Source organism: Strigops habroptila, chromosome 11, assembly GCF_004027225.2.
Source record: "Strigops habroptila isolate Jane chromosome 11, bStrHab1.2.pri, whole genome shotgun sequence".
Lineage (NCBI taxonomy): Eukaryota > Metazoa > Chordata > Aves > Psittaciformes > Psittacidae > Strigops > Strigops habroptila.
The window spans coordinates 29,940,065-29,952,958 of NC_046360.1; the positions used below are offsets into that span (position 1 = coordinate 29,940,065).

General features: G+C 40.6%; 1 protein-coding gene across 2 annotated transcripts in view; it reads left to right on the forward strand.

The window, feature by feature from the left end:
• Nucleotides 1-12,367, forward strand: part of PDZRN3 (PDZ domain containing ring finger 3) — a 143,446-nt gene extending 131,079 nt beyond the window's left edge. For both annotated transcript variants that reach the window (XM_030500299.1, XM_030500300.1), the window contains 5 exons: nt 5,958-6,056; nt 6,966-7,028; nt 7,687-7,788; nt 8,869-8,985; nt 9,941-12,367. In XM_030500299.1, coding sequence (XP_030356159.1) covers nt 5,958-6,056; nt 6,966-7,028; nt 7,687-7,788; nt 8,869-8,985; nt 9,941-11,491 — 1,932 coding nt within the window. In that variant the 3' untranslated portion in view covers nt 11,492-12,367. The remainder of the gene's footprint in view (nt 1-5,957; nt 6,057-6,965; nt 7,029-7,686; nt 7,789-8,868; nt 8,986-9,940) is intronic.
• Nucleotides 12,368-12,894: the final 527 nt, after the last annotated feature.

Sequence of the window (12,894 nt, forward strand, 5' to 3'; positions counted from 1 at the left end):
TAGCCTAATAGTATTTCTTAAAAACCACTAAAGATTCTTGTTCAAATTGTAGAGACTGTGATCAATGGTAAGGTCAAAGTGCTAACAGGGACTCAACTGGCTAGTTGCTTTTTTGTTTGCCTTTTGATAGATATGTTTTAAAAGACCACAAAGGCACTGTTTCATTGACTGCAGCAGGAATGTCTAAAGTAAGAAAGCCATCAAGTCAGCCTTCTGGCATCCTGTGTCCATAAAGTGTGCTTTGAATTTCAATCAGAAGCTCCTCATCTAAACTTTTATGGCCTATAACTGACTGGCTAGTGATTTGTAACAAGTAAACAAGGCAAAAACAGTGAAATAGCCAAGTTCGCAACAAGCTTCTAATGTAAATATCCATAGGAAGGAATTTAGGCTGGCAGTATTGCCGAGATGCCAAAATTATGTTCTCAGTTTTACCTCTCAACATTTGTCTTAAAATGGATGTCTCAGAGGTAACTGCCATATATTCCCTACTACAAAAATAAATAAAAGACCATTTCTTTTCTTTTGAGGTTTACGTGCCACAAGGAAAGAGGAACTAAACCCTGAACTCCTATTTTATTATAAAAGTACATTCATTCTTCACAGAGGCCCAGCCAGAAGTCATTTCAGGCTCATAAAGGAAGAATAATGTCACTCCAGGATTCCCCGGCAGCATTATGCCTTAATATGTTTATTCAAACAAGTCTGTACAGCTGTCAGACACACAGGCCAAGTGAGGCCTTTCTCACTGTGTTGTTCACTTTCTCACATTACAGGGGAGAACATTCCACATCAAAAAGGGAGCTTGTTCTCTCCCATTTGACTTTCTGTCTTTACCCTTTCCTGTATGCAACTTGTACTTAGGTCTTGCTTTCTTTCTGAGTAGAGAACTGAACTCAGCTGAATGGCTAGTTAAGACTAAGTAAAGCTGGGGGCTGAAAACTACATGAAATGTTTGCTAACTGCTAAGAAACCTCCCTTCTGATACTCAATCCTGGACAGAAGTGAAGCCTTCACATCAAAAGAGTGAAGTATGACAGATACATGCAAATAGCTTTTTGCCCTCCCAGCGCACAGCTCACACAGTGTTCCCAGCATGAAACCATAACATCTGATCAGCAAGAAATGAACACACTGAGCACCAAGATCTGGGCTTCAAAATTTGAAAGTCATACTTCACCACTTTCAGGAAACCATAAATAAAAGCTGAGTACCAGGGTTTCAGGCTCTGCCCTTTACTGTGCTTCAGAACTTCGGTTGAAAGCTTGCTTTTACTTCTCAGATCTATTTGCAAGGAACATGGGAATCAGTAGGCTCCGTCACACACTCTGCAATTTTTATTCCATCTTGGTTGTAAAGCATTTGAAAGCATATTTTATGTGAATATATTTCTTCACAATGAAAACTCTGCAGGGAGTTGCACTGATCAGGAGCTTCTCAAGGCATTAATGTCTCTGAATACAAAGGACTTCAGCCCTAGCAGCGCTGCTCAGGCAGTGATTGAATTTGTAAAGGATTAAAAAGCAGTACCTTCCCTCAGCTCCACAACTGTGCCTTCTGAGACAAATATTTGTATGTTCTTTGTTTGGAACAAATCCAGCAGTGGTAAAACATTTCAACTTGCTGACAAGCTAATACTGAAAGGTTGTTCTCCCTTAGCTCTCTGGAGGACTTCAAACTGGCCTTAACACCTCTTACTGCATGAGAAAGATCTTAATCATGGACCACTGGCCATCTGCTTGGCAAAGAGCCCAGGCATCCTTCAGTTACCTTACTTGGGCATCCTAAACCTCTTTTCAGCTGGGTGAGAAGCAGTTTTCTTCAGCCTTCCCTTGGCACCACTGATGACTTAAGCTAGACCAGTCTGTGTGGCCCATCACAGACCTACCATCAAAGCGTTGGGCTGGCACAGTAACCTCCAGGCAGATTTCTACTTCTTCTCTAGGGCAAAGAATTTCTAAAAGAAAACCTACTTTAAAAATTTTTCTTCTCTGGAAAGTAGAGGGGTCGGGTTTTGGCTTTTACCTGCACTGATACCACATTTATGGGAAAAGACAAATGTAAAGATCACTTTCTTTATCTTCGAGACAGAAGAATAAGATTTTTCCTTCTGCTGAATCAGGGTCAGTTGCTAAAAAGTAGTGAGAAGGCCTCACTCATTATAAAAGGAAATAGTTCTTTATAGTTATTTCCCTGACATGCTTCTCTGGGTGGAACTTATTAATGGAATAGCAAAAAAGTGCTCTCTGCTGGTCAGGTATGTCAGGAGTCAGGACAGAAAAACACCACCACTTTTTAGAGAGAAAAGGACAGAGTACTTACTATGCAGGCTTTGGATAATGCTTTGTGAATGTTTGAACTTCTTTTACCCATCATTGTCCTCTCATTTCAGATTTCTACTGCTCATTTCTGTCTTGTTAGAGAAAGGACTCAGCTTTTTAAAACTTTGCAGGCAGGCCATAAATTTAAATCAGCAGTACAATAATTCAATAATCTCTTGCAAATGAAGGATCTTCTGAGCTTAGAGAGGTTAATTTACCATTATCACTTACTCGTAATTCATTATTATGAGTGGTTACAGGTATAATGTCATAGTGCATGTTCATTTCTTCTTGTCTTGCTACAAATGCCAGATGGATTTCAGCAGCTAGCTCTTTTGAGCCCTCTTTGGCTCAACATTTGATATAGAGCCAGTAATCTTTCAGACAGTTCTCTTGTGCAGATTCTGTTTTGAAATAGCATACGAATACTTCTCTTGAACATCTCTCAAAACGTCACTTTTACCTTTTACAGAGCAGATTTTCATTATTTGGGTGTTTAAAAGTTACATCCTGTATGAAATTTTTACAGTTGTTGTATTAATGCAGCCCTAGCGTGACCACACTTTGTGGCTACCACTGTTGTCTGCTAATTAATTTTGCACATCTAGACCAGGTGTTGAATAACTTCAATGTCTCCCTTCTGCAATGCAGGTGGCTGATAGGTTTCATATGATTTTATACAGAGCCCCAGTTGAGCAGTAAATACACTTTCAGCTGATGACTGTATAGTGCACCAGCCTGGTCTGAAAGAGCAGGGTCTGGCAGGGTCTCTGTGCACGCAGTGGCTGCTCTCTGCACTGGGACCACTGCAGGATCAGGCCCTTGGCCTGCCCAGAAGCGCTGAAGACACAGGATTAAGAAACAGCAAGTCGTGTGGCACTGCAGAACTACACCTACAAAGTTCTTTAGACCCATGTTAATTCCTGGTACAGTTACACAACCAACCGTAACACCTTGTACTTGTAGCTGCCAGTTTTCCATTTTCCCCCTTTCATGTATCTGTACATTATACAGACTTGACTCTGAATATGGAAAATAGCCTTTGCTTTGAAGATGCTAGTGTTGATTCTTCAACTCCAACTGGAATTGCACACTTTTATCTCTCAAACATTTCAAGCCTTTATGATTATATTAAAACTTCACTGACGCAAAGACCCACAGAAAGCAGCTGTTCCTATCTTAAAGTTCCCAAAATTATCATGTTTGGGCAGCATCAAACCCACTTACTCTGTTCCTACAAAGGACTAGAGGGATTGTACCCAAGGGTAAACCTGTCAACTACTTACTCATAAAAATTCAGGTTCTAAACACCTGCTCTAAAATCTTTTGTTTGCTTTAGCTTTTTGCTGCTTTATTTGTGAGTTGTCTTTAAACAATATATATTTGTTTTCCTTTTAAAATACATATTATTTAATTTACCAGATGATTTATTACCTTCCAGTATAGTACAGTGATGTCTTGGATGGTGTTTTTTAAATATAAATCCATACTTACTTTTAATTATTTTAATAATACCCTTTATAGTTGTACACTGTTGGAAAAACACTGTTGTTACTCAAAAGATGCGGCAGGTAAGAATGAAACTGATAGCTTGCTCCTTCCTCTCGTTCCACTCCAAAAGGTGCTGGCAAGTGTTTATGATTACATAGGACCTCTTTAAATACTGACCAAGGTCACCATGCTTTATTGTTTGGTTTTGTGGGGTCTTTTTAACATTATAGATAAGCATTTTCACTACCAGTGTGACAAACAGTAGAATGAGCTAAAGCACTAGTTTCTTGCCACTATTTCATTGCCGTATTGTCAAAGCAGTGAGCTATAGAAAGACTTTCCTGAAGATATGAAATCTTTTTGTTAAATATGTGAAATATGGGAATCATCCTAGGCCTGAATTAGGCCCAATTCATGAATTCCCACCTCATCCCCAGTTCACACCCTGGTTAAATGCAGAATGAGCGCATTGGCAGCAGTGGTGTTCCCGAGGATCAACTGAGATCACAATCGAATCCACTTTGTCTCATCTTTTCTTCTGAAGAATTTCCATCTCCTCTCTAAAAAGCCCCCAAAGCTTTAGAAGTCTGAAAAAACCCTGCTACTAAAGCATTGTGTTCAAATCTTTAAGTAACAAAAGAGGGAGAAAAAGAGCAGCAGTTCACCATGGATACTATTGATTGCAACCATTTAAATACCATCTGAAATGTCACTGACATTTACAGCCACAGTTCTTTTTGCGAAGAAAAAAAAAAAGAAAAAAGAAATTACACATGTTGACAAGTAAATAACATGAGATTGCTGATCTTGGCAGCTGTCATCTAGACACGCCAATAAATTATTCATATCAGCTTGTTTTATTGTCTTGCCCCTTACAAATGGCACAGCGCGGGTCAAAACAGAGAGACATGCAGAAATAATGAGTTGTGTTATCAGGACTTTTCCACTGGAAGGGACAGGGCCATGCACAGATGTGAGGTTCAGGGTCAGCCCTGGGGCTGGGACACCCCTCGGTCCCGCACAGGCTGTGCTCTATTTCTCTGCCTGCTCCCACTCCTTCCCTTCGCAGCAATGGGGCTCGAGCCCCACAGCTGCCTCCTCCATCCTGCCTGGCATTAGCTGCACAGGAGTGGGACCTTTCAGAGCCGGGCTCACTATCAAGCACTCTTCTAAGGGAAGTAAAAAACACAACTACAGTTGCTATTACACCTCTACCAATGAAGAAACATCCTCCCTCCTTATAGCAACATGCTCAGGACTGTCGCAGCAGTGTCAACAAGCTGGTTATGCATACTAGGCTCCCCAAGGTCCTTAGGCTCCTGGATGTCCCTCAGTAGCAAGAAGGTAGAGCTGAAAGGTGGATGGTCACACTGACTGCACACCAGCCAAGAACATCCCAGAGCTTGTGGGAATCTATGGATTTTACAACCCAGTGTCACAGAGCAGCAGCAAATATAGGAAAAAAACCAACCCACATGAAATCCTCATGGCAAAAAAAGCACAGAGGAAGGACATGTATTTTTAAGATGGTTTAAATGTCTCCAAGACTTAACGAGACCACCAAAGAGCACTAGAATAATAAACCATGACCTGCTGAAACCAAACCCTTGCAAGATATTAAAGTGTTTATTATATTTCTATTACCAATACCAAATGCTTTGCTGACAATATATTGATCTTCAGTCACACTTTTAAGAAATTTATTACATCATTTCATGAAGATTACACAAGTTAAGGTAATAAAGTATTATGTATTTCTCTGAAAAGCCAGAAAATTTCCCTGCTTATAAGGAAATATATATCAGCTATGGCAAATATTGAAATCATACTTTATAAGTATTTTAGTGTTTGAAGTCTTACCACTACATGAAATATAGGTAATTTTTCTTCTTTAAAATCAATAAAAGGTCTGTTTTCAAAATGACTTCATATTGATTGAAGGGTCAAAAATGCTCCAGATATTGATTGTCTGCATATAATCACGTTTTGCTCAGTAAGTTAACCTCGTCTACAAGTGAAATGAAAAGAGATCCACTATATCACTTAAGCAAAATATATTCATTGTATTTGAAAAATTGCTTCCATCTCTGTCTCACTGACAGTGTGGTTTCTTTCCCTTCTTTCTTCCTTTTTTTTAAACCTCAGGAAGTAGATTTACATCGAGTGAACAGCCAGGACAAGCTTGGCCTTACTGTATGTTACAGAACAGATGATGAAGATGACATGGGTATTTATGTGAGTGAGGTAAGATTGAGCTGATTTCCATAAGATACAATTTGTCTTTTAAACTGCAGCACTGGACATTTAAGACATTCATCTTCTGTTTGTACCATGTCTGAAAAGCAGCCAGAATGCAGTAATTGGAAGAAATCTAATTGTTTTTCCTTTCCTTCAAACAGAGTGAAATCCTGCATGCACTGAGTCGAACTTCGTTCCATTAACATTTAGTGTTCATTTTTCCCCTAACACAGTCTCAGTGTTCAGTTTTAGATGATGTTTTCAAAATATTTTGAAAATACATATATTCTCCCTTTAATTTTTATTCTCAATTATCCCAGAAACAACATAAAATAGAGAAAAAGAAGAAAATCACCACCCCGCACATTTTTATTTGCAAAGATTTGGGGCCCATTTGTCTCTCTCTGCTCTCTTTCATGAAATAAGTAGCATTTTATCCATAATCTTTTAGCATGCAGATCCATTTCAAATTAGTAGCAGCAGTTCGGGGAAAGAAACTCATAACTGAATCTAAAATCTGCCATTAAAATGCATCACTTAAGATACAAGGATTATATCTGTATTATATCTGTATGCAAAAAGTGGGTCTAATTAGAGCACTGTGTTGTAAAGCAAAATGTTAAATTATGAGGTAACTCAGTATCATGCAAACATGATAAACCTACATTCTCTGAAGACACAGATCAGGAAGAAATGGGTTTCACTTCATCATTTTAACTGGCATTTCACTTTGTTTGACCCAAGCAAGAGTAAGTCCTGTAATCACTAAGCGGGTCATAACACCATAGATACAACAGCAGCAACAGACACACTAGCTTACAGTATCAGTTATATTACCAATACTGGCTTTACAACAGGAAGTAAACACTGAGCTCTCAAGCCTCCAAAGCACTCAGAGCTCTCTTTATTTTGTAGATTGATCCCAACAGTATTGCTGCAAAAGACGGTCGACTCCGAGAAGGGGATCGCATTATTCAGGTACGTGTGTAAATGGTTGGAATCTCTTAAGACATTACAATCTACTGCAAATGTCTTTATTTCAGCATGAGTTCTACAAATCATTCCCTTCAGACTGGTATTCATATGCTTCCTTTTAACTTCCTGAGGATATTTCCCTTTCCTCTGCCATATCCCAGTCAGACTTTGATAGTCCTGAGCAGTACTCGCTCAGGAGGCAGGATGCCCAGTGCTGTGTGCAGGCGTGAGTTGTCTTCCAAGTGCAACAGTCCTACACCACAGAGGCTTTGTCAGAAGTCTGCACAGACACTGACACAAGTAGAGGTGCACATCCCAATCAGTGTCCCACCGATCCCAGGAAGGATGTTCCTGTTCCTTCGCACCCACCAGACCTGATGTTACGATTCTGCTCCTGCCTAGCTCTGCTGCTCCCGTTTCTCTCCTTGTGACAAGGCTCTGCACATCACCTGCAGAGGTGTGGAACAGCTTCTCATGTCCAGACCAACACACATAATTCCCAACACTTAAATGAACAACACAGCTGGAGATGTGAACATGGACCATGCCTGGCCCACACAGCACTGGGATCTGTCCAGCCATGCCGCTCTGTAGAGCTCATCACAGCATTATTTAAGTATCCCTATGAAAAGATTTCACTGTGTTGCTCTTTTCTTTAAAGATCAATGGCATAGAGGTACAGAACCGAGAAGAAGCTGTGGCACTTCTCACCAGTGAAGAGAGCAAGAATATCTCCTTGCTTGTTGCAAGACCAGAACTTCAGGTACTGTAGGAACTACAAAAAAGCCTTCTCTTGAGTCTTCATGAGAAGATTTCCTGTTTTGTAGAGAAAATTCTTTTGAAGAATTTTAATCTACCTAAATCTACCAAATCTACCTAAAACTGTATTATACAGTTTGACTGGACATATATGTGATCTAAAATAATGGAATTCAGCAGTCGTAGTACTTATATATATATTTTATATTCAAGTTCAATTTATAAGACGTTTGGTGATATATATATGCTGCAATGCTATTCCAAACATCAGTGCAAGGTATTATAGATGGTTTCAAGCCATAGCTTTGAAGAACATACTGAACTCTAATTCCTATAGCTATTGATTATCCATTCATTAAAACACCTATTATTTAGCCCTTTATACACCATCTCTTAATGTGGTTAAATACTGTCAAGAAGCATCCTCAGCCGTAATAAAAGGTTGAACCAGATCCCTTTGTAGAGTAGGGATTAGCACAACAAAGATGTTGAACAAACAGCCATGAGCACTATTGTTTGATCTGTCTCTGCTCCTCCTGCTGGGAGAGCAGCCCTTGCCAATACACCTGGAGATGCAGGATCAGGCTCATGACTATCCTGTCAGTGGAGATGTTTCTGATCTTTCCCTTGGGGATAACTGAAGCTGGGAGGAAAAAGAGTCTCACAGACTCCTAGCCAGCATTTTTCCCTCTGGCCCTTGATGCTGCCTCGATGTGGTATGTTCAGGCTTTGGGCTCTGGAGTATTTTGATACATTCTAATTGAGTCATGCACAAACCAAAACAGCCCCAACTCTTAGAATTATTTCCCTGGATGAAAAGGCTGGGTTTGTTTCTGATAAAAAGGGCTGTTGACAATAAAACCATGCTGCTGGAGATGAAGGTGGCTGGGGGGGGAGGTAGGACAGTCAATACCCACACTTAGCACAGGAGATGTGTGCTGTTTCTCAGGAAATGGCAGCACTGTCACAGGAAGGAATCCCCTGAGATTTCTCAATCACTTTCCACAAAGAAGGAATGTAATTTAAGTCAGTCTTCATTCTTTTGACAACATTTGGTTTGGTTTTTCCCTCCCTTTTCACATAGCTGGATGAAGGATGGATGGATGATGACAGAAATGATTTTCTGGATGACTTGCACATGGACATGTTAGAGGAACAGCACCACCAGGCAATGCAATTTACTGCCAGCATGCTCCAGCAGGTACTGCCGCTCTGTTGTGCAGTGGTGTCAGAACTTCACATTGCACTCCATATTCCAGCGCTAAACTTGACTGAATACACTTAATGTCTCAAATGATGATCAAGGCAAAAGGGCTTTCTGTAAAATCAAGATATTACAGGACTGCCACAAACATCATCTTGGGGACCAAAAGCTTTTAAAATGTTACCTTTTTTTTACTTTTGCCTCTTCTAGCAATGTGATCACAGTTAGAAATCCACCGTTCTGGCTGTGGTCACAGGCAGTATAAGTTAGGTGTACGGCAGATAGAGCAGGCAGAGAGCTAACTTACAGAATTCCCTTTTGATATGCATGATTTTAGTGAATTTGATATGCATGAATATAGTGAAAACACCCTGCCTCCCAAAACCTTAGCATCCAAATGGAGAAAGAACTCAGGCAAATGGCTGAAGTAAGCTCTAGGTATGGGGAATAAGGCAAAGAAAGTTTGTACATAGCAGAGTTTATGCAGGGCCACAGATTTGGGCCTCTGTTCCCCATCATTCTGCCATGATTAATGCAATCATAAAAGTTCATTAATAGTTTTTCTATTTTTGTCTAGAGTTATTTCTAGAGTTTTCTAAAACTACATCCTCTGTGGCATCTGCATGTTTTGAAGAGCCATATTCTCTTGGCACTGCAGTAAACTGGATACTTTTGTGCATCTAAGTGGGAGAAGAAACATTTTGGAAATGTGACTTCTACCATTGTTGCTATGCAACTGCTGAAAAGCAGACCTCAGGTTCTTCTGGAAAGGACATCCACAGCAGGCTGTGGGTTTGGTCACCATTTCTAAAAGTTCTTAATAACATACAAGTAAAAGCAAAGATGCAGAAAGTGTAACAAAGATTAAGAAAACTATTAAAAAATAAACACCCTGAAATATTTCATGTCCTTGCAATCATTTCTCTTCCTGTCTTTTCATTTTTGCTGTTAGAAGAAGCATGAGGAGGATGGAGGTACCACAGATACAGCCACTATTTTATCTAACCAGCACGAGAAAGACAGTGGCGTGGGGCGCACAGACGACAGCACTCGTAACGACGAGAGCTCCGAGCAGGAGAACAACGCGGATGATCACACCACCTCCTCCAACACTTTAGGGAGCCAGAAGAAGCTGACGTACAGTCATGACACCCTGGGAAGTGGCGATATGCAGTTCAGCAACGAGTCGTTTATCTCAGCCGACTGCACAGACGTCGACTTCCTTGGCATCCCTGTGGACGAATGCGAGCGATTCCGGGAACTGCTGGAACTGAAGTGCCAGGTGAAGTCTGCCAACCCTTACAGCCTGTATTACCACAACAGCACTCTGGATATGAGCAAAAGCGACCAGGAAAGCGTTGACAGAGAGCTGGAGATGCTGAACGAGGAGCTGCGCAATATCGAGCTGGAGTGCCTGAATATTGTGAGAGCTCATAAAATGCAGCAGCTGAAGGAGCAGTACCGGGAGCCCTGGATGCTCCATAACAGCGGGTTCCGCAACTATAACACCAGCATCGACGTTCGCAGGCACGAGCTCTCAGACATTACGGAGCTGCCCGAGAAGTCTGACAAGGATAGCTCGAGTGCCTATAACACAGGCGAAAGCTGCCGCAGCACACCACTCACGCTGGAGATCTCCCCTGACAATTCGCTGCGCAGAACTGCAGAAGGCATTAACTGTCAAGGTAATGAGGGGGCAGTGGCATATAATGTCTCCCAAAAGAATTTATTTGCTAGCTCAGAAAGTCATGAATCCAGCACTGGTAAATGCCATGCCTCTGCGAAAGATCCCGACCTTGGCAAGCAGCTGGAAAGCAAGGAGAGAAAAGCCAGTGATGAAAGCAAAAGCCCTACTCACAGTCAGAAACCTTCTGGCTCCTACGTCTCCCCGTACCATCACTCTCCGTATAAGCATGCTCATATTCCTGCCCATGCACAGCACTATCAGAGCTACATGCAGCTGATCCAACAGAAATCCGCAGTGGAGTACGCGCAGAGCCAAATGAGTCTGGTGAGTATGTGCAAAGACTTTAATTCAAGCCAGAGCGAACCGAGGATGGAGTGGAAAGTCAAGGTCAGAAGCGATGGGACCCGCTACATTACAAAGAGGCCAGTGAGAGACAGGCTGCTGAGAGAACGTGCCATAAAGATTAAGGAGGAGCGCAGTGGTATGACCACCGATGATGATGCCATAAGTGAAATGAAGATGGGCCGTTACTGGAGCAAGGAAGAGCGGAAGCAGCATTTAGTGAAAGCGAAGGAGCAGAGAAGGAGGCGCGAGTTCATGATGCAGAGCAGGTTAGAGTGCTTAAAGGAACAGCAAGGTGCAGAAGAAAAGAAAGAGATGAATATCATTGAACTGAGCCACAAAAAAATGATGAAGAAGAGAAATAAAAAGATATTTGACAATTGGATGACAATCCAGGAACTGCTAACCCATGGCACTAAGTCACCAGACGGCACACGGGTGTACAATTCCTTCCTGTCAGTGACTACTGTATAATCACCATTGCTAAGTTATGTACATAAAACACTACCATTGGGGTAGAAATCCATGCCTCGTTCAATGTGGCAAGAGTTTTGTATATAAGATACAGTCATCGAGTTTATAGTTCAAATACTGAACTCTACAACTGTGGGTGCCGGGATCTCCATGAGAAAGTGGAGAGGAAGCTTGCCCATCTCCTTCAACGGCAATATTAGCAGTGCTTTTTGGAATACTGATTGTACTTTTTTACTTGTTACCTTTTACATGAAGTGTTTAAATATCAGAAATGTATTAACCATACTTACACAGGTAATTTGCTTAGACTATATTCATATTAAAAGGTACCCATGCTTTTCTTTACCTAAAAGTTTGCAAAAAAACCCCACAAGGGCAACTGCACATATGTATTTTTTGTGAAACCATATTTTGTGCTATTATTTTGCTGTTGTTCACTTCTACACAGAGTGCTGTTTATCAATATTTAGCTCAAGGTTTAAACTCGGAATTAGAGTCATTCTCTTGTAATATTTAACATTTATCAAACGGCAGTTTTTAGAGTTATGCTCAACATTTAAACATTTTTCTTTTTAAGGTTTCTGAAGACAGTCTATAGGTTTCATCTGAAAAGCCTGACGCAGAGGACACTATCCTGCAGCTTTAAAGGAGTTTAAAGCATGTTTGCAAGTGTTGCAACCTATTGAAAAGACGTGCATGTACAGCTCATTTGTTTATATAAGACAGTTTGTGGAATTTGAAAAGCCCATGGTAGTAACTGTTTGCTTTATAGATTTGAATGTACTGAATTATAAAAGCAGTTCCATGAAATCATCATTAGCTATAAACGTTAACAAGTAAATTGAAGTCAAATAAATTATTGTTTTATATTTCAAACTAGTTTAAATTCTTCTGACTCCCTTCTGGTTTCACACATAAGAGTATTCTTTCCTCGAGCATAGCCCCTGTGCTGCAGAAATGCCTGGACAGCCTCCCAGAGACAAACCTGATGGAATAATCTGCATCTGGACTTGGTGGGGAATTTGGATTGAGGTTTCTAGAGGGAAGGAGGGATGGAAGTTAAGAGGCAAGAGAGAAGTACAAGGAATATCAAGAGTAGTATCAAGCAATACATATCTTCAACTCACAAGGCATTTAAGATGACCTGTGAGAAAGAAAGAAGACTTCTACTCTCCTGTTCTGCTTTGGTTTGTGGTTTCTTAGTGGTATATAAAACCCACCTAAAAAATTCAGTGGGGGGTTGCATTAAAAACAGACAATACATAAAGCATATAAAATTAAAGGAAATAAATATAAAATTAAAAGAGATGGTGAAAAAGACAAAAACTAAATGTCGAAGAGGTATCATACTCCTTGTTTTCTATTCCCAATTAAAACTTCAGATATAAATTGGAATATCCTGC